General features: G+C 45.1%; 1 protein-coding gene across 1 annotated transcript in view; it reads right to left on the reverse strand.

Moving 5' to 3' along the window:
- Positions 1-18,166, reverse strand: part of GTF3C4 (general transcription factor IIIC subunit 4) — a 47,321-nt gene extending 29,155 nt beyond the window's left edge. The window contains exon 1 of the mRNA XM_086924760.1: positions 17,849-18,166. Coding sequence (XP_086780886.1) covers positions 17,849-18,130 — 282 coding nt within the window. The 5' untranslated portion in view covers positions 18,131-18,166. The remainder of the gene's footprint in view (positions 1-17,848) is intronic.
- Positions 18,167-22,980: the final 4,814 nt, after the last annotated feature.

The following is a 22,980-nucleotide window of genomic DNA, read 5'->3' on the forward strand; positions in this document are numbered from 1 at the left end:
TTCCCGAGCGTTGGGAAGAAAGCTTGATGATATTGCGCTCACACTGGGGCGACTGCTGTCGGATGGCTCCCGGGTGCACGAGGATCTGCCCCTAACTATCTTTGAGGGGGGGTACTGTGGTTGCCCATGGGTGCGGAGGGGAACGGATGATCCCGGACTGTGTTGGTACCTGTGGACAGATGTCCGTATGCCTGTACTACACTGAAGGATTCCTTTCTCAACAGAGGACGGTGGCCTCGTCCATTGTATCGCCACTAATGGCCCAGACACTGTTTCAGCAACAGCTGGCTCCTATGACTGCTTCTTCTTTCCTCGCCCTTGTATCCTTGTTATGGAATACGTGTCATGGGACGGAACTGGATGAGATGGTCGTAAGTGACGATGAATCCGTCGGTGATCGGCGACGTCCATTTTGTATTTGCATGTTGCTCTTCGGCCTTGCGTGGACACTTTGCTCTCTTATGTCGGCTGATACGGGATTTACTCGACGGGCATGCCTCGGGGGACTTACAAGAACAGGCCAAGGCTAAGTGGTTCTCTTTAAAGGTTGAAATTTATTTGGCTGGCGGGGGAGCGGGTTGGCGCGTTCTTATGACACACTTAGTTGCGCAGTATGTGGATAATTCTTCCCATTTCTTATCGTATTGATTGATTACTGTTGTTGACTATTGCTCTTGGGGAGGAGAATAAGTTGCGGGAAGGGGAGACCGGGAGCCTGTATGGATGGCCCTCCTCCGGTTTTATATAAATTCTCTCTTTTCTGTATCTATATTTCGGGTACTCGTTTTATGGGCGACAGGCACACTGCTAGGGGGGGGTAGGCCGTAGGCCGTAGCCTCTGCATGGGTGCAGGGGTTTTTGTTTTGTCCTTTCTTAGTTTCTACGGGCCCTTTTTTCTTCTCTTTTCTTTGTTCTCCTTATCTTTCTTTCTTCCTTTTTTTGGGTCAGCATGGAGTCTAGGTGTAGCTCCGCTTGCCGTTTCTGCTTTCTGTGGTACCGCTAACACTACTTAGGTAGTTCCACGTTAATGGGGTGGGTAATGACTGGTACAAAATGTGAATATATGCTTCTTCATCCTGATAAGTGTATTTGTGCCACTATTCCGATTATGATGCTCCGCTTTGTTGACATCCTGCTGTGTGCATTGCCCACTCTGTGCCTTCGGTTCATTGTATGGCATCTGATCCTTCTTATTTTATATTTCAAAAATGAACCTTATTTAATCCTGTACTCAGTGGTCGCGTTAAACTTAAGTGATATTTGGAATATTTGCTGTCTTTCGTATTTGGGGACTGCTAAGCTGTCTTATGGTTGCCCTACGTGCTACAAACTGATTTCGAGGCCGGCCAGACTGGTTGTAGGCCCGTAACTGTATGCTACTGCTGCACAATAAAGGTTTCCAAAAATTAAATAAAAATCATGGGTAGAAACTGTTGAAATGGCAGCAAAAGCAACAGCCAACAATATCACAAGGGTTAACCAACCACAAAGGTGAATGATGTACCTTGCACGGACCCATGGGACAGGCGATGTAAATGTTCCAATGCATCACTGCTACTGCCCAAATGTAATCACTGACAACATGTCTGGCTTTTCTCATTTAATGCCTAGAAGTATTTCAGACAAAAGCTAAGGAGAAGAACAATTTTGGCACCTATGACCATAATCCGTTAAGAGAGTTAAAATACTGAAGGGTGAATGGCTGCTGTGGCGCACTGATTCTCTATTATATGGTATGATAAACAGCAAAGAAAGACCAAGATTTAACATACGGAGCCGTTTACATTTGAGTTGTCAAAATAATAATAATAATAATAATAATAATAATAATAATAATAATAAAAACAATTGGGTCATTTAATTTTAAACTGCCCGGTTTTAAAATATGCAACTATTTTATTAACATAAAAACATTCTAAATTCTGATTGTAAAGTAGCATCACAGACATTATTACATGTGGTCTTCTTACCTGCACAACTAAGCCAATGTATTAGTATTTACATATTTTACTGACATTTTTTTCGGGGTTTGTAACATTGTATACCTCATTAAGTGGTCATAATTTGGAGAAAAAAATATATTTCGTCTGCTTATTAAAATATGTCAACAAAATGAATAAAATACTTTGATTTGTGAGCTATAGTGACTTGTAGATCAAGGAGGTGGGATATTTTTATGTAATTTTTTTATTTTAAAGCATACGTGACGCCATACGTGGTAGTCCAGCGGAGAGGGTCAAGTAAGAGTAAGTATTGGGATGCAGCAGGAGAGGGCTGCTGCAAACGGGAGGGGGGGCTGAAAAACAGGGCAAGGAGTTTACATTTAATTAAATAGACTGTTACATTTTGAAGTGGTATAGGGTAATGGGCTCTTGGTAAAGAAGATAAAGCATACTCAGCTGTTGTGGTAGCCCTGCATGTGCATGATGGGGGAATGAATATTCTTTATTGTGGAATGGAAGGTGGTGACTGTTTTTTTGTTATTATATAGAGCAGCTGACAGGCGTCGGAGGCAGCAGGGATAAAGGAGCTCAGACTCGAATGGGAATCAAAATCCATGCTGGGATTCCACAGCGAAGGAGGGTGTGATAAGTGCGTTTGGGAGGGTAAGAAACAGAGGGGTTTAGAAATTGTGGTTTCTTGAGGCAAGGAAGAAGACAATTTGAGTTTTAGAGGAGTTGAACACTGAAGAGCCATCCAGTGGAAGATCTGGGTTGACAGCTCAGGAATACTTACTTGTGCCTTCTACCCCTCCTCGGGTACAGGCCATCAACCAGGACTCTCCAGCCATCGCGGTCCTGGGCTTTTCTTTCAATATGACTCCAGGTGCAACCCATCCCCTTGTAGTCCGCCTTGAGGCTTAAGCGCCAGGTGTTTTTTGGCCTTCCCCCTTTCGTTTCCAGGTTAGAGCTTGCCTGGTAGTGATTGATGCTTTGCCGATTCTTGTCTTGATGTTGGCGTCTGTGCCACCCTGGTTGTCCAGGAAACTGCCTAGGTAGGTGAAGGCCTCAATATCTTCCAGTGCATCGTTTGTAAGAGTGACTGCAGTTGTGCTGGCCAGGTTAGTCTTGAGGATCTTTTTTTCCCTCTGTGGATGTTGAGGCCAAGTTGTGTTGATGGGGCTGCCACATTGTCGGTCTTCTCTTGCATCTGCAGATGGGTATGGTAGAGTAGGGCTAGATAGTCTGCAAAGTCCAGGTCGTTGAGCTGGGTCCAAAAAGTGTCAACTTGATCCCATTTCTTCTCCTTGCTGTGGATATATCGTCATGATCCAGTCTATGGCCAGAAAGAAGAAAAAGGTGAAAGCAAAGAACTCTGGCAGACTCAGGTCCTCATTTGGAAGGCCTCAGAGAGTTGTCCTCCATAGACAATCTTGCAGGGCATTCCCCCATAAGAGTTCTGATGAGTCTTACAAGTTTATCGGGCATATCATGGTGGCAGAGGAGTTCACATAGGGTCTTTCTCTCCAGGCTGGCAAATGCCTACTCACTTGAAGTGGACAGGGAGGTTGGAGAGTTCTAGTCAAATCGACTGTTCAACGACGATGTGCAGTGTTACAATTTGGTCTGTGCAGTATCTGTCTTTGTGGAAGCCAGCTTGCTGGTCTCGCAACTGAGCTTGGACTTGTTCCTTCATTCTGTTCAAGATGACACTGTTAAACACTTTGCCTGGGGTTGACAGAAGTGTTATCCCTCGAACCTTTGCGCAGTTACTCGGGTCACCTTTCTTAGGGCTCTTGAGGAGATATTCCTCCTTCAAGTCTGATGTCACCTTTTCCTCTTCCCAATCCTTCCAAACATGGGTGAGAGCATGTCTACTTATGTTTCAATGTCTGCCTTCAGTGCATCTGCAGGAATGTTGGCAGGTCCTGCAGCCTTCTCATTTCTCAGATGATTGATCGCTTGCACCATTTCTTCCTTGGTTGGTCTGCTGTAGTCGACTGGTAATTCCTTGCAGCAGGCTGTATTTCTGGTGGAGATTGTGGAATCAGTTGGTTCAGCAGTTCTTCAAAGTGTCCCCCCATCTCCATTGACCTTTGTTACCCAGGATGGTCTTCCCAGCTTGGTCTTTAACAGGCCTTTCTGGCTTGCTGGTCTGCAGGAGAGTTTCCTTGTTGCGATATAGATTTCTTTCTGGTTTCATGGCTTGCTGCTTCGTTGGCAAGACTACTGATGAATCTTAAGCTTCTTTCTTGGGGAATTTGGTGTATACACCTTGAGCTTTCGCTATTTCTGGTCTTGTTCAGCTGGTGTCGACTTCAGCTTTCCTCTCTGTCGTCCTCTAATTCTTGCAGGACTTGAAACTTGTTACTGAGGGAGACTGAGTATTCATTCCATTTCGGTGCATCTTTAAGGGGGGGGATGTTCATCTATAGGTTCCAGCCAAGCTTTCTTCAGCTTCAACCCGGATATGACTAGGTGATGGTCTGACCCAGTGTCCTCTACTCTCTTCACTCTCACATCCTACATGGACCTCTAGAATTTCTTAGCAATGGAGACATGGATGATCCGATTATCTGTTGAATGGCCTGGTGACACCCACATTGCATTGTGTGTTCTTTTGTGTGGGAACTCTACCACCTATCACCAGACTGTTGAGGGCACAGAGATGTGCACGCCTTTCACCGTTCTCCTTCTTGCCAAGGCAAAGCTTGCCCATGACTTATTCGTACCCAGTGTTGTCGCTTCCAAACTTGGCATCAAGGTCCCCCATCAGTATAGTGACGTCTCAAAGTATTTCTCCATGATGGTTTGAAGTCTGTTGTAAAACTATTCTTTTTCCTCTTCATTGCGGTCATTTATAGGTGTATACAACTGGATAATATGAACGTTGATCCTCTTATTCTTTGTGTGGAAGGTCGCTTTGATAATTTTGGGACCTTGGGCGTCCCATCCAATCAGATCTGTTGCCTACTGGCATTAGAATCAGTGTACTGTATGTAGGTTGTTCTCTTCCTAGTTTCCAGAATACAGCAGAATTCCTCCTGGAGACAGTCTTTTCTATCCAGACTGTGTCCATCGGGTCTTGCTGACGCCAATGGTTGTATTTTTTTATTCTCTGCTGCCACTTGGTCTGTCTTGCCTCTCTCGTACATTGCCCTCACGTTTCATGCCAAGATGCTGATGGTCTTGGTCGAACAGCACGTAGATCTGCATTGTGGCTTCCAGGGATCTCTGGCTTTCACCACAAGGTGCCACAGCTCTCTGTGAAAGATTCCTCTATCCTCACAAGACCGGGATTTATTTTTGGGTTGATGTTTCTGTAGGAAGGATTTCTTACATCGTGGGCTATCTAGCGACACACATAACTCTCCTCCTTTCACAGTTGGGCTTGGGGCCATCCATGGCAGAGTTAGCTCAGGAATAAAAAGGCCAAAAAATACAAGGATGTGGGTGTTATCTATTTGTAAGTAATAAGAGAAGCCAAAGGCAGAGGCGCTTACACCCAATGAATACTTTAGGAGAATAGTAAGGGATCAAGGATTGGAGCCACTGACCAGGATTTAAGCAGACCTAGAATGATCGGACAACCAAGATAATTTGAATGCACGACTGGAAAAGAAAGATGTTGCTGAAACACCAAGAGCTCAATAGTAACAAATGCCTCAAATGGGCTGGGGAGAATGCGTAGTAGAAAGTCGTTTCTGGGAGCTGAGGTTACAATCTTGGTGATATCGCAGAGCTCAGCTGAGTAGGCAGGTTGGAAGCATAACTAGAGGTATTCAGCTGGAACAGGGTGTGTGACACTGTCGAAAATAAGGTGTTCAATAACTTTAGAGGAGAAGAGCAGCTGGTTAATGGAGTGGAAGTTGGAGGGAGAAAACACCTTGTCTTTTTCAGAAGAAGTAGTATCAGAGAAGGGAATTAAAAGTGGGGACATAACTTCAACAAGAAGACCTCACTAACCAACAGTGTCAGCCACAGAGTTATTTTAGCAAGGTTAAAGCCAACGTCAGCAAGGACCAATGAGAATGGATGAGGACGTAAAGCACAGTGCAGTTTAAACCTGTTTATGCAATGCAGGGGCCTTGTCTGCAGCACCCCACCACACTAGGCTGTGCAGTGCTACGGCCACCCTGAGGAAGGCTACTCCTATAACAATGATGACGATTGAAGCAGAATGCAAAAAGATGTTGGTGTACACATTGCACAGACCAAATCATGTCTTCATGGCACATTAATGTATTTCACATAAACATTGCCCGTCATGGGTTGTTCCCATATTTTATTTTAGGTGGATGTTTCTATTTAAAGGGGCATTCACCCCACACCCGACCTTTTTAGGTCTCGGTACTATCCGGTTCGTGAGAACCGGAAGTAGAGAGATCTTATGTTTCTTAGAGGGGCTCTTGATCCCGCCTCTAATTTCGGCTCTCCCCATTGGCTGGCTTCCTAAAAGGAGGCCAGCCATTGGAGGAGAGAGCCGTCACTCCGATTTAGCCCCGTCTTTCTCGGATTTGGGGGCGTCATTTTTGCTGTTCTTTAGACAGTGATGTCATCCGTCACTCAGAACAGCAAAACCACGCCCCAAATCCGAGAAAGACTGAAGCAGGCGGGCGCCATTTTTTTTTTCCTTTGACGAGCTGCAGGACTCCCTTCCTCCTCGCCTGTGCTGGCCTTGTACCCGTGTTCCCACGTTGCTCTCTCCCTCGTGGACTCCCACTTTGCGCTCTGTTTACCATAGGCTGGCTTGAGGCACGCAGACTGTTATGGTTTCGCCCGCCTTTGCTGAGTCTGGAGCAGAGCATAGACAAAAAGAAAGGACACAACGCGGAGGTAGGGTGTTCTGTAAAGAGCGAGCCCGCTACAGAGAAATTGCAGGAACGCACCAGCAGATTTAGCTTGCTCTCCGCTTGGTATTAATCTCCTCATGGATGTGCGCAGGAGGTGTAGTCCCGCTCCGCCCGCCTGCAGCTCTCAGTCCCGCTCCCCCTCCCTCCGCCCGCCCGCAGCTCTCAGTCCCGCTCCCCCCTCCCTCCGCCCGCCCGCAGCTCTCACTCCGGCCGCCCGCGGCTCTCAGTCCCGCTCCCCCCTCCCTCCGCCCGCCCGCAGCTCTCAGTCCCGCTCCCCCCTCCCTCCGCCCGCCCGCAGCTCTCACTCCGGCTGCCCGCGGCTCTCAGTCCCGCTCCCCCCTCCCTCCGCAGCTCTCAGTCCCGCTCCCCCCTCCCTCCGCCCGCCCGCAGCTCTCAGTCCCGCTCCCCCCTCCCTCCCTCCGACCGCAGCTCTCCGGTAGTCTGCTCTTGCTTTCATAGTTTGGATATGACACCCGTATCATGGTGTCAAGGATCGGGCAGGAGTTCCGCACTTGCCTCGGTACACCCTACGAGACGTTGTTGTGCTCCCATTCCACTTTACATCAAATTCGAGCTCACTAATAAAAGTCAATATGCTGATCTTCCCTACAAAAAAACAACAAAAAACAGCACATATACCTGTTCAGATCATTTTTTGTGAAGGGCTTCAGTTAGCACACTGACCTACTTGTTTCATATTTTGTTATCTTATGTTTTGAGTGTTTGTATAGCGCCCAATCTGCCTTCGCTAATGCCTCGTAGCGCTGACTCGGTGCCAACCACCCCATAACGTTGTTTCCTTCGCAGAGCAGAGTTTGAAATTGCTGTCATGACGTGTGCAGTGTGTAATGTGCCCAGTGCCCGATGAGGAGGAACAGTATGAGCTTGGAATTTAAAATGTCCACGACTGACAGCTGAGTCTGTGGCGTATCTGAGCTGTGAATGGTGGGTGTGACCTGCTCTGTCTAACGTGCTCTGTTGTTAAAGCGTCCGATCCCTTTCGAGACTGGGACCGTCGTGTACTTGTTCCCCCTTGCAATCGCCTGCCCAGTTCACCTCGCACTCCGGGTCTCCAAAGTGCCTCGAGGACGCCGAGTTCGCTGGAGGCGCACTGAGAGGCTGCATCGCCTCCGTGATCCCGTGAACTCCGCATCCAGAGAGAGGAGTCCGGCCACAAGAACCACGAGGTCCCACAGCCAGTGAAGGGAGCCGCCGCAGAGGAGTCCCCGCTACAGTTTGCATTTATCCTTTGACTCCTTGGTCAGGTCAATCACTCTCATCCGCCTTTTCACTCTCCTCCACCCTGCTTTTATTAAAAAACAAAAATCCATTCTCTGTAATGTTTGTGGCCCTCTCTTCTTTCGACTTTGAGCTTCGGGCAATGAGAGGCAGCCGACGGGGGACCGGTTTCAGGTAAGTAACTTCTTATTCTTTCCGCCTCTCCCTCACCATTCCTTTTCATACTTTCTAAACACTATGTACAATTACAGTCGGACGCTGTCCGCTCCCAACCAGCGGTCTGCGTATCGGGAGCAGCAATTAACTTTTACCTCTGGGACGTTGTCTTAGAGAAATTAAACGGTGAATGTGAGATTGGCGCCTCCCATTACATTTGGGTAAACCTGATTGTTAAGAAGTATGCTACGGCAAATTAGGCTTTCGAATATTATTTATTCGAAAATAAGATACAACCACCGGCTGGAGCAGGGCATAAGCAAGCAGTATGCCTGACAGGATACTGTGGGGTGGGTTTGGTTTAATGGGACATACGTTCCGAGTTTTAACAAGTACTGTGCCTCTTTAAATTACTTTACCATAGTGTGCAAAAATAAGGGCCCTAGAGCAAATAAAGAAACGGAGCCTACTAACTCCTGGAAGGGGGATAATATACAGCATTAATCAGTTCTTCCTCTGCCCCCCCGGTTCCTGGGCATCAGTGCCGCTGCACCTAATTTCTCGGGCTCTTTCTCAATGGGCCCACTGGCTTGCCGACATACATAACAGAGTTAAGCCCGGTACTCAGTGCGTTGTTAGTGCCACAGCACTGTAATCCACATTTCAAATGCACTCTGTTTGACTGAGCCATGACCCTCTGCTCACACTATCCCACGGCAGCCTTGCTGTGGTGGTGCAGCCAAATGAAGTCTGCACAAGGTCTCTGACTCCTTCCTGTCCTGCTAACTAGTTTAAGTTTTGTAAAGCGCCGACAGGGCAGAGGAAAAAGAGTGTCGGAGCGCTATACAGGGCGGAAGACAAACCTCAGCCCAGGGGAAGGAAGTAATTAAGATCATGTGAAACCAGAGTACATTTTGTCGGAAAAGATGCAGGTAATGTGCAGAAGGAAATATAACTGGAGAAAAAGCAAACATGTAGTAACTATGTGAAGCTTGGAAACTCCGAGAGATGAAAAAAAAGTCCAGGTACAGCCTCTGGGGTAGAGGAGTCTAGAAAACCTCCCTCGCCCTCTGTGTATGCAGTCAGAGTACCCTCCTTTCAGCCCCACCCAGTTCTACCTGCTCAACAGAGAGGCCACGAACAGAAGGGCCCCAAACAGCCTTAGAGTTTCACTGCAATTACAATGTTCCTTTTCCGGTCAGCAGAGGTGTGCTTAATTTACCTCAGCTGTGCGCCCCCGCAAGCCATTATTTTAAATTTGTGGAGTCCAAATAGTGCCCTGTTTAACACTAATCGCGGCTTCACACTGCTTTACCACAGCCATTCAGTGGCACCGCACCGACCCTTTAATAAAGGCTGTAGTAGAATTGGCCTTTTACGTAGCGCACACCACAGCCAGATTTGCCTCTGAGCACTTTAAACATAGAAGTGATTTAGAGTGACTGTAACCTTTACTTTAACATAAAGTGAGCATTGTTCATCGCCTTTGTCTGTGTCCGGGATTAATGTTGAACAACCTCTAATAAGCAGGGGCTGTAGAGCTCTCTCCCCAGGGGTACCCCAAGCCCTCAGACAGAGCTCTTAGTGGAATGTGTATTGAATGGGCTACATGTGTTCATGCCCTCGCACCACAGGCACCAGAGAGCCCCCCAGGGTCACTTGCAGGCTCCAGTGGGTTTCCGCCCTCTCTGTCACTGCAGGAGCCCGGGAGCCCACGAGGCTGGTAGGATGCATGCTTTAACAGGCTCCTCGCGCTACCCTGTCACCCCGAGGTAGGCGCCCCTTAAAGTAATGCTAGTGTACGACCCCATCTCACGAGGTCTAACTAAGTTTCCAGCCCTGGATGTTCTTTTTTATAAACCATCCTTTAGTGTCTGATAGCTCAGGGGGTTGTGCTCAACCAAGATCACACAATGCTGGACCCAGTGACATGGTGTAGGAATGCTTGAGGCTGGATAAGGCGCATCCCTGTGACACTGGACTTATTGTAACCCCAAAACAGCAGCAGAGCTGACAGCAGTCCCTGCACATCTCAGTATTTCACTTTCCCTCCAGTGGACCAGTGTACAAACATACACTCCTTATTTGGATTTTTTTTAGGAAAAATGTGATACCAATTTTTTTTACAGACTCCAGTAACTCTCTCATAGTCTGTGGTGTGAAAAAGGGGCAATTGTATTGTAACTGAAAGTCCCAATAATAACGTCAACTGCGTGCTTTGTAAGGAAAAACCTTTTCATATAAAGGACTACAGTCTACGGAAAATTATAAACTGAATGAAAAAAACAACCTTCACCCAAAATATATTAAAAATGCACAACTTTGGAAAAAAGTGCCACTATCTTCAGTTTTGGCTGATCCCACTCTGGATGTTTGGAGGAATCGGTTGTCTAATGCAGAATTTCTGCCACGAATCACTCACAAGTGAACATCTGTGTTTGTTTTTTTTTTTCCAGTAAAATATTTTTCTTTAACGCAACATACTGTCTACTTTTGGGGGATAGTCAAACAACAAGAGAGAAAGGGTCAGACAGTCACTCATATACCCCTTAAGTAAACTTTTTTAAACAACAAAAGAGTGACAAACCAGGTGCAATGCAAACCAGGCAAGAACTATATGACCTTATAACCCGAGTCAGAATAGGGTGGATTGGTGAAGAAACTGCGATTCGGAAAGAACACTCATGCACCAACAAAGTTGGGGGATGAAATTGGGTGAGGGGAGAGGGTGTTGTTGGGTGCTATAATGCTTAATGTGACCGGTAAAATACCAGCAACATAGTGCCTAGTCTCAAGATATTGAGTCCTCTGCAACATACACATTTGAGGCTCAGATGTGCTGGCAGTGTCCTTCCTCCTTCTGATGTGGACAAATTAAGCATCATTGTGTTGTGCAAAAGAAACACTTGTGAACTACACCTTGCAGTGGTAAAAGCTGCATAAGCAGGTGTTGCCAAAATATAACAGTGTATGATAATGAAAAAAGGCCATATTGCTGTTGTTCTTTTGCACTTCATAACCAAAACAAATTGTTTGAAAGCTACATAAAAACGACTTTTTAAAAAATGTAATCTTCCCATTTCACATAACTCATTTATCATCTTAACAGTATTTGCACAGTAAAACCGTATAGCACCCAAAATGTTTTGAATTCTGGATTCTCAAACCACGAATAAGCTATATTTGCCTGCCCTCAATATCTGCACACTGCACTCCAGTCTGCCCCTCAATGCCGCCTGCCCTGTGCTTGGTGTGAGGCAGCTTCCTTAAGTCCCCCGCCCATTCTTCTGCTCTGTTGATGGGGCATTAATAGTTGGAATCATTGTAGTTACCAGGGACAGGCAGCAATGGCCCCAGGGCATTTATCTTTGACTGGAGCAATGTAAAATATGAGATTTCAGCCACTAAATCAGCCTTTTCTGCCTTCGATCTTTGTAGAAACCAATTTATATTCCACAGCAGACTCGCACTTGCGTGTATCATTGATTCACTCTTTTCTGGCCTGGCCCCCAGTAGATACTGCATGCTCTGCTGAGCAACACTTCTCTACCTTCAGTTTCAAAACTGCATTTTCAGTGCCACATTCTGTATTCTCTTCCAAAATGTTATGTTTCAACAAGAACCAACGCTGCAAAATCATTCCTTGAATAATGAACTTACTTTCATGGTTTTCAATAGAGACCCATTCACAAACGTGCTTGGTACAAACACACACAATATGTACCATGTGCAAGGTGTTCCTGTGACTCGTGAAACAGGTGAAATAAGCTGAAGTCTTTGATTCAAGAGCACCTTACTATTGTCACATCTGGCACTTGCTCAGGATGTTGTAGGTCGGAACATTGTCTTTGTATTTTTATGTATAACCTGTTATTTCCTTCACCTGTAAGTACTGTACATACTTAATAAAGTGGTAGACAGTTTGAGACGTGATCTGATGTATGAATCTGGTAATTGTAATACATCACGAGGGCATGTAAGACAAAGGGCTCTATGTGAATGACTGTATGGGTGGCTCTGTGTGCGCGTGGCTCTGTCTGTGTGTGCGCGTGGCTCTGTCTGTGTGTGCGCGTGGCTCTGTCTGTGTGTGCGCGTGGCTCTGTCTGTGTGTGCGCGTGGCTCTGTCTGTGTGTGCGCGAGGCTCTGTCTGTGTGTGCGCGAGGCTCTGTCTGTGTGTGCGAGGCTCTGTCTGTGTGCGTGGCTCTGTCTGTGTGTGTGTGTAGCTCTGTGTGTGTCTGTGGGTGTGGTGCGTGTGCGGCTCTGTCTCTGTGTGCGGCTCTGTCTGTGTGTGTGTGCACGGCTCTGTGTGTGTGTGTGTGTGTGTGTGGTTCTGTGTCTGCGAATACTCTCTAATGCTCACCTATTGCCATTGTAAATGACAATACCATTTATTTATGTTTTTAAAAAAAAAAAAAGTCATGAGCAATGCCAATAGCTCTACCTTGGATAATGCCGAGACCATTGCATTGTAAATGCTTGTTTCCCTTTGCACTGGTTTCCCCAGCTCTAGCAGCAATTGCATATATTTCCCAGGATTCCCCTCCATATCTCTTACTGTGGCTCCCCTTTCTCCACACTTTTCACTCTTGTCCCACAACACTCGCATCCCTTCCCTGTTGACATTTTAGTACTCTAGGCTTATTTACCTCTCTTGCAGCATCCCTTCCTTCCCTCAACTTTTCTATACCAAAGACACTCACCTCACCAAGCATTGGTGGTCTATGTTCTATTTCTTGATGTTTATTTACTGTTTATTGTCTGTAATGAGGCTCTCCCATAAACCGCTTTGCCTTTCATTTGGCAGCTGTCTTTGAATAGGTTGCAGTCCACTTGATGTCCTGCTGGCGCAGCTGTTGCCAGATGTTAGGTAATCAACAGAAAAATGCTTTTTAGAAGCACCAATGAGAGGAGCATTAGCTCCAAACATATATGAATTTCCTTTAGCAAAGATTCTGGCTGCACAGAAGCTGTGTGCTTCCACTAAAAAAGGAGCTTGTATTGCTCTGTTTTGCCATGCAGAAAAGCTCGTGTCGAACACAGCAGGACTGAGTTAAATAAGGCCATAAACCTTATCCGTTTATTATATAAAGTTATAACAAAGACAGTAGGCCTCCCTTATTTAAACTGAAAAGCTTGTTACAGTCAATAAACATTTAGGTCAGATTGTCTTTACATTGTGTTAAAGTTCGAACAGAGATGTTTTGTTACATGGAATCTCATAACATTTTAGTTGGCGTAGGTTGAGAACGTTTTGTCAGAGGCCATAGGGACATTCTTTTAATTATGAAAAATTACCAGAGGCAGTGGTCTGGCTAATTTATTGTGTAACCCATACATTAAAGCCAACAGGACGTTAATAGTAGATTGATACTACACTGTTCATACCTGTAGATAGACTTTTTCTAACATGGAATTACTGTGTTAATTAATTTTTTGCTTATTTATTTTGTGAAATCCTGAGGGTAGAAGATCTACACTGTGATAATCCTTGCTAGACAATCTTAGAAGGACCTGCCAGGTCCTTTGCAATAAAAAATAAATAATAATAAATACAAAAATAAAAAATACATATATTGGTCATTGGGTCAGTCCTCTTCTTCTGTTTGTGTGTCAATCATATCCTCTTTACTGTATGGGCCAACTCATTTCTACCATTGGTTCTATTGCCCTCGGAGTAACAGCATTTGTCCAGAGATCGTCCATAAAAACAAAAATTTTAAAAAAGTGTTTCAGAGTCTGGGATGCTGGTCGATCATTAGGTTTTCAATATGTTTCCTTTTGCAGGCCCCCTTACATTGATTTCCTCCTCCATTTGTTTTAAAGCAACCTGAAGCTCCCCTTACAGTTCTAACGGGCTGACTGCATGCATGCTGCTTATTTCATTTGCAGTGTGCTGCACCCTGTGCAGATACCACTTCTACATAAGGCGGATATCTTTGAATGGTGCTCTTCCAGTATACAGTTTTACTGTTCCGAGATGGCCACTATGTTTAGAAGCATTATACAGGCCACCTTGGCTCAGTACAAAGCTAAAAGCTAGTGGAGAGGTGTGGTGCTGCGGCCAGGGCAGCTGCCTTCGGAGCACAGGGTTCACAGTTTGATCCCCGGCTCAGCACCATGTGACTCTGGGCAATAGCGCACTTAATTTCCACGACAGCCCCCAGCGCCTTGAGACCCGTAAAGTTGAGTAGTTTGTGCTTTACAAATACGCATTTACAAAAGACTATGCATCAGCCCACACCCTAATATGGACAGCTCAGAAGGAAGTCAACACAAAATGTGACAAACATTAGTGACTAAGGCCGTCTTGACAATGTTGATCACTAGACACCAATCAGTGGCCCAGCAAACAATCACGAGGGAAAGTTGGGAGACATTCATAAAACTTTCCTTTAGCTGATGAAAACAGCAATATGCCAAATAGTAAGCCTGGCCATCAAAATAATTGATGGGATAACGATTTTCAATCAACAATAACAATAGGTGAAGACATCCACAGGACCGCAACAGTCACAGATGTGAACCTAGAACCAGAACAGGTAAGGAATTACATCAAAAGTATTAACCAGCAGAAAGGCAGCCTTGACAATACATCGTTAGAGACCACTTGGAAAACGTTAAGGCTTTGGGCAATGACAATCAGCACTGATGAATTAACGTATTTTTGTATTACTTTTTTTTTTAATATTCATAACAATAATAAATACCTTAAAATAACAAGTATATCCACAAATATTCCATAAAAACTACATTTCATTCACACTTCGTTAAGACGACAAAACTAAAAATGTGTTTAAATTTTCAGATAAATTGATATTCTGTGGTAGAAAACAATAGGCAGCAGCCTTTTTCGGTCTCGCCTAGCGTTGGAGCGCGCATGTGCTCCTCGCTCTGCGATGCGTCTTGTATTCGTTAAGATTGCTGAAGGGGAATTGAAGCGCCGCCCATCATTTTCATTGGCTGGCGTCATTTATGCTAAACGCTGGCCTCAGATTGAAAATGAGGCTTCATGGTTACTGCCCTGTCTCCTTTTGGCCCCGCCCACCCGGACAGGATCTTTTGCTCACAGCGTGACGCAGCATCTCTTAATAAGAACTTTTTGCTTGTATTAGCACAATGGCAACGCTCTGCAGAGAAGCCCTGCGTTTTGTACTCTTGGTCAAAGGAGCAGCGTGATGCAGTGGTAATGCGCTCTTTGTGACCCCCTTGTTTTATTTGTCTTTTCCCACTCCCCTCCAAGATCTCAGTTTATGTATATGTGATTACGTGATACAGCCCACCCGAGTCTCAAACCGTGTTCTCCAGCTCCAAAGTCGGCAGCGTTATATGTTGAGCCACCTCCTTGCTTCGATTCTCTGCACTGTTTGTTACAGATGCTACATGTGCCGTGTTGTTTTTAAATTATATATGCTGTACAACTTGTAAAAGGCAAGGGACGAGGCAAAACCCATCATGACTGCAGTTTTTCGGAAGCAGTATAAGTTCGCATTGCACATTTTTTTCAGTTGGCGAGAAAATGCTGCATCACGAGCTGTCCTGGCACTGTAGCTTCAGGGCGCACTGTGCTTGTTCTCTGTGACATCTGAGGCGTCTCTGGTGTTCTTGAAAATCATTCTAGAGTCTGCATTTTAGAAGCTCCCGTTTTCGCTGTCCTAAGGTGGTACATGGATGAATCTGCGCACCTTTTTCCAAGGTACATGCGTGGCAGATTTTCTGCCAAAACATCACGCATTCCGGTCCATTATTCAGTGACCTGGGCTGTAATGAAATATGACACACAAGGTAAGTCCTTCCAGGGTTGGTTTCGGTGTGTAGAGCCGCAAGGGTTTCGGGTATTTTGTAGATTGAAAGACATAACTTGCAAGTGCATTTGGCGTCAAGAATGACTTTAGAGGGGGAGGGGCCAAGCTGGCGACCAAGATGGCCACCTTGGCTCCCGGCTCCGTCGACCTCCTTCTCCTCCCACAAGATGCCATGGCCCCGCATAGAGGAGACAAAACGATGCCCGACCGTGTGATCCCGAGTGATCTACTAGCTTTGTGGACTGAGAAATGTTGACGTAAAGATTGCGGCCTGCACCAGCTTCGGAACCGGGGCCTTGAGTAATGGAGAGGCCGGAGGCAAGTTGAACAACATCGGACATGAGAGACCGAGAAGGACCGGTCGGCCCGGAGATTCGCCAATTTCACAGGTGGACCTCTAATTCGAACAGCAGAAACAGCGGAATAAGGAAATATCACTCCGACTGTCACCGGAGTGCTTTGACCAACAAACTATATTTCGTTTATCCAGATTATGTTTTCGTATCTGGGGGCAATATAGTTTTCTTATCCTGTTTTCTTGGGTGGCAGGGGCCGAGAGCCGTAACGCATAGAACGCATTCTAAATTGTATGTAGTCAAATATTGTCGAGCGATCATGGCTTCGGTGTCTCAGTAACCTCCATCATCATCTTGCAGAAATCCGGATATCTGAAAATGTTTGCTTTATTTTTGTAACTGAATGAGGCCAGTTAGACAATGGCAGATGTGGCTGGAATTAAATGTCACGCTTTAACAGAGAATTCACCTCTAATCCTTTACTACTCGCCCAAAAGTTCTTCAACAGGGTAGTAAGCGCTATATAAATACAATTGCATATTCCACACTGAACATACTGCCGAGTTGAAGGACTAAAGTGCCTGATTCAAGAGGAGCTGTTTACCGCCCGCTGTTGTGACTGATGGGGATGTGGGGGGGAGCGGCAGTAATTTATCACTTGGTGAACAGCATAACATCTGAACACCACAGGGCAGCAATCTTATTACTGATTTTGTCACACTCTGCAGGAAATCAGTGCAGTGATTTCAAAAAGTCTGCGGGCGTGTGTATATGTTAGCAGTTTTTTGTGCAGTTTTGCAGTGCTACAGAAGTCCCATGGGGCAAAGTCCCTCTCTGCTGTGTTTCGTAGCGCTGACCCCCAGTGGTGGATGCCCAGATGCGTTTCTCGTAAGACCTGGGCTCTGTACCTCCTGCGGGTCTCGGGTGCTCGCATGTCACACTCGGTTTGTTGGAGGAGTGGGTGGGGGTGACTTAATGAAACTCTAAACTGCATGCAGTGCGAGTGCTGGTGTTAATTGGTCATGGGGCTTCTCCAGCTCACAGGCACAACAGCTACAGCGATGGGCCCCAAGGTTAACAAGCATTTGCAATGCAATAGGTCTCGCATTTATGCACTTTGAGCTATTGACATTGTAAATGACAATGCCCTTTATTTATGTTTTGATTTTGAAAACATAAATAAAAGGCATTGTCATTTACAATGCCAATTGCTTAAACTAGCATAAATGAGAGACCTATTGCATTGCAAATGCTTGTTGACAGAGCTAACACTGAACACTAGGAAGACCTCCATGGCAATGGAGTCCTTTAGCTGGTGCCATCACCAGTTACTAACCAACTTGAAGGAAGAGTGACCATACCTATAAATGACATCATCATACATGGCAGCCAATAAGAAAGCCGACATGCCCACAGGTGATGACATCATCAGAAGAGACCAAAGAGAAGATAGAGACGTAACGGTGGTGAAATCAGAGTGACCAATAGGAAGAGAGCCAGCACGTCACGACCAGCACTGGACAGTAGTACTGTGGGAAGGCCGCAGCACGCGCCTGGCTCACCTTCAGCGCGCAGGCCTGCTCCGGCGCGGGGACGGCTGTGCGTTGCAGGACCAGGTCGGAGGAGCTGGTGTTGATGTCGCAGATCTGCTCCAGCACCGAGACCCCGCGGCTCGTGCACACCGACACGCGATGGTCCTCGGACCAGCGCAGCGGCTGAGGGCCGCAGGAGGGGTGCTGCAGCTTCACCGCCGGCTCCCGGCGCGTGGGGTTGAGGCGGAACCCCGCGCTGGGCACCGGCTCTTCCTCAGGCAGCATCGGCTCGGGTTCCTCCGTGGCTGACATTTTCCCTCCGTTCCGGCGTCATAGCGTCACGGCGACAAACAAACGCGCCCTCAAATATGGGCGTGGCGTGCGCGCAGCGGCCATCTTAAGTCAGGGCAGACTTCACAGCTATGTCAGAAAAGTGAAGCCTTTCACAAGTTGGCTGAAGAGGTTACCCTGCAGTAACATGGCCGCCGTGGGTCAATCCCACTCTTGTATGTTAGCCAGAGTTATAAGTATGCTGGTGGCGCGAAGATTTAAAAGAGTCCTTCATTACCTTTTTAAACAGAAATGTCAAATATAAATATAATCTATTGTTGTGAGTGACTACACGTGAAAGGTCAGTTTCTGTTTTTTAGTCAAGTGCAGCTGGTTCAGTAAAATACATTTTCCCTTGGTATTATACTCCAGTCTACATTTGAAGTTCTCTGCCTGGGCACTGGAGCATTAATAAGGGTAATGCCTCTTTTCTATTGGAAAAAAATCATTTACATGTTGCCATCTTCTGTCTAGAATCTGCCAAAAACTCCTTTTTGGGGTTATATATGAAAACCAAAAGAGATAGTAAAGGGTGCTCAAAACACACAATTGCCTTCCACACAGTTCTTTATGAGACACAGATACACAGACAAAGCTGACTTTCAAGGAACCATCCTTGCTGATTTTTTTAGCTTACAGACAAATCAAGCATGATCAGTGTACCTCCTCTGCATTTAGCAGTTTGAAGACAGGATACCCTAAGGGTCAATCATCACGTTTTATCACCATATACACTAACCCACATGCCAGAAATAATCAAATCCTCTTACCCAACACGTTATAACTACACTGATGATATCCAGATATTTTTTTAATCTGACAAAACAAACGAGATAGATTGTTCAAATCTAGGTAACTGCCTAATAACAGTTGAATATTGGATGATGATATACCACCTTAGAACCAATACATTCAAAAATGAGAGTCTGACATGCGGGGACTTGAAACACTATGTCCATTGACAATATGATTGCCACCTTTGAATACAGATATCTGCCATTTTCAGCTGTGCCAATTTACACATGCTAATAAGTGGCTACGAGACATATTTCCTTGTAAATTTGGAGTGCACACTGACCTTTAGGCTTTGGATTACTGAAGCAATCTTTATGTATCAAAAGATATATATTTGCTATGGGCCCTAGTGCAGTTGGACAATCTGTGCACAATTATACATATCTTTTTATTTTAATAAATATTGATTCATGAGTTGCACCTACCTTCTGTTCATGGCAGAACGCAGAGAATCAACTTGAAGTGGATGAGCTACTTACACATGGATCTGAGATACTTGAAAGCTCTGTAAGTGAACTATACTGGAATGAAGTCCCTAAAATACACAAGCAAACAACCACATTTGTTTTAAAAATGAATTCAAGTGGAAATCGCAGCCACGTCTTAAGTTTCTACATTCACATGAATGCTGTTGATGTGAGCATCTTTCTACAGCTCTACTCAGCGCCTAACAGTAATGATTACACTAATAATCTCTTAGATTATTCAGAATCAGCAAACTATAATCAAACTATATTTCACATGGAACTGTTTCTCAATGATCTACAAGCCCTGCAGAAGCAAAGACCTGTACAACCTCCCCAAAGGCAGTCATTTCTTTCCTACCTGATGTGATTGTCAATCTCCACTCGAGAGAAATGTGAAACGTGGAGGCATCTTGAAATCTGCAAGTCCTTCACTTTTCTATTATATAGCAGGTGGCTTATGTCTCTTTGAAAAGTAGGGCCAAGGGGTCACTCTTTTACGTAGTAGATGTGGAACCCCCAAGTAACCTCACAACTGCTGAATTTCCCGACAACAGTCTATGCCTTTTGTCAATTCTCAGAAGAAATCATCAGAAAGAAAACTCACAGCTTCTGCCTCATGTGATGAAGAATCTCCCAACTTGGATGCATCAGTGTTCAACTTCAGTGATTCAGTCAACTGCACTATCTCAATCTGACCTTCTGACCCCTACCTCTAACAATAGACAACTAACAACTCCTCCATTCAGCTGAACCAATTCCAGGAAAAGTTCGCAAATAGGTGCCTAATCTGAAGGTTTTTTACAGCTGTTCCAAACATTTGCAAGAACACCTGGCACATGCCTCACCTTTGTGCTTTTTGCAGCTTTTATGCTCTCTATTGTAACGCACCTTTCAACCAGATAGGATTGCTTGAACTATGACAATGGTGGAATAGATTTTTAGTACTCTTTCTACAAAGGTGCTACTGATACTTCCTACTGCAGCTCTTATATATGCCAAACCCCAGCACCTAAATGACAGGTGCTCGCTCTTGCACATTCCCAATTAATGGAGCTTTATACTTGACAGTAGTGTTGTGTTCTGGTAAGCCCCTGCTTTGTTGTGAAAATACATCGAATTTCATACAACTGAAGGTTTATGATTGAGACCAAAGCAGTAGCATATGGAACATAGGCCAAATGTACAAGGCTGGAGGCACGAGGGCACGCAAGTTTGGACCGACTGCTCCCATTGCAGCAGCACACAATCTGATTTGCATATGGTTGGTCTCTATCTACAATGGCACAATGGGCAAACAAACGATGGAATGGAATGCTGCCCCACAATGACTGGGGATAATTCAAACATTCCACCCTTCGCCTGTTTATTTTTCTAAGTGACCCGGGCACTAGCAAGAGAGTCATACTACTACTTCGAAGTATTGTGATGCAATGTGCTGAGATGGGAGATGGTTCAATCCGTTCCTGAGCAGCAGAACTTAACGAGTCCGGGTTAACGAAGCAATCTCAACACCTTGTCCTAATGCAATTGGGGTCTCGCAAGGCCCACCTTATCTACTGATAGGGACCGTGTTATAAACCAGGCTTTCTCACCTTTTATTACTAATTGCACATGTGTTTGGAATATATTTATTTAGGCACCTAGCCATAACGTCTTTTACCGTATATCTGTTTGTTTTGAGAATTGATATTTGAACGTCAATGTGTAACCTACCTCGATGTTAAGCGCTCTGATACCCACGGGTCTTGTTCGCGCTATACAAAACTTTATAATAAATAAATAAATAATAAATAGTTAGGAAGCTTACAGAGTGTTAGACGCAAACAATTTGGTAATGTGGACAAGTCCTTCTGCAGGAGACATACATGGAATTATCATAAAGCTACCAAGAGAGCCTATCATGCAAGGTGTAACAATGAGGACCTCAATCAAGCAAAGGAGATTTTAAACATATACCAGGAGCTGTCTAATCAGATGTCATAAATAACGAGGTGATAACGAAAATATGCAAGTGCATCTCCAGTCACTCAGACCATTATCCGTACACCCCTTGCTTGAAATCTGCATGTAATTCAATTAAACGACAGGGCATTGTGAAAATATACGTTCAGGCTCCTAAAACTAAGTACGATGCCTACAAAACCTTGCACATCCTCCTGAAACCACTCCTTCCCATAATCAAAGAGGATATTGTGGGATCAGAGTCCTGGCTACAGCAGCGAACACTGAATACAGTTCCACTGCTGGAGCACTCTTGGAAGGTGCTCTAGAATGTAAAGGGAGTTGTTTTTTTAAAGAGCATCTGAGTTAGAGGCAGCTGTGGTTAATAAAGAGAACTGCTGGATACCTGTGCCTGGAATCCATATGATTTTCCCCCAAAATATCTCATTCACGTTAAATGCCTTCTTCCAAAAAGTAACGCTCCACAGTTATGGACCATGTTTTCCACTGAATGAAAGAAAACTTTTGGTCTATAAACAAAGCAAATATAGACAACAAGGTGCTGGAAGCTGTTGTTTCGGCTTCACTGTATTTGACTTCCCATCAAACCATAGAATACTGCCTTCCATTCTATAAAAGTGAACAGTATGGACTTTTTTGTATACTCTGACCTCTTTCCTTGGCTCAACAGAGTGGTCAAAAGCATCAATTTGCAGCGGATGAATGACATCACAACGGATGCTTTTACCACGCATGCTTTTACATCGCAACTTTTACAACGCATGCCTTTACAACGCATAGTGTTGAGGGGTGCTGGATAGTGAATAGTTTAATTTACTATTCCAACTCCAGTCCCCGTGGATAGTAGGGAAGGTGTTGGATAGTAAATTAAATCTATTCCCTATCCTAGAGCACCCCCCAGCGCAATGCGTTGTAATGGTTTGCGATGTAAAAGTTGCGATGTAAAAGCACTGCGTGGTAAAAGTTGCGTTGTAAAGGATGTTTCCCATTTGCAGCACCTGTTAATTCAAAAACCACAGCATGAACTCCAAATAAAACAGTTTTCAGTGCACTGTACAATTATAATAGAAGTTGAAAATCGCTGTTAATGTACACAACTTTGTAGAAGCATACAGGAGTTATGATGGAATAGTTGACCTGCAACATGTCTGGATCAACAGATTACAGGAAACAGGTGCAGCCCAACGGACCACAGTCACAGAGGTTGCAACTGCAGGATACTAGAGCTCAAAACAATAAAAACTCAAACATGCATGGAGAAATATAAAATAATGGCATCATAAAATTATGTTCACTGACAGCAGAGACTGCAGCAAGGTTACAAGGCACTAAATAGTCTGTGTAGGTATCAAACACATTGTTTGCCATTCTTATAGGTCATTGAAGGGTGTAGCAGTCAGACACACAAGGTAATCAAGAAATCAATCAACCAGTAGTTGTATAGCATGGCTTACCATCCATGAGGGTATCGAAGTGCAGGGTTGTTGGGCTGGTCGAACAGCCAGGTCTTGAGTCTCTACCTGAAGTCCGTCAGCAAGGGTGCAGTTCTGAAGTGGAGGGCGTACTGGGACTGGGTGGTGAGGTCGGAGAAGGGGCGTCCTCCGCTGT

This window comes from Lissotriton vulgaris, chromosome 5, assembly GCF_964263255.1.
Source record: "Lissotriton vulgaris chromosome 5, aLisVul1.2, whole genome shotgun sequence".
NCBI classification, from domain to species: domain Eukaryota; kingdom Metazoa; phylum Chordata; class Amphibia; order Caudata; family Salamandridae; genus Lissotriton; species Lissotriton vulgaris.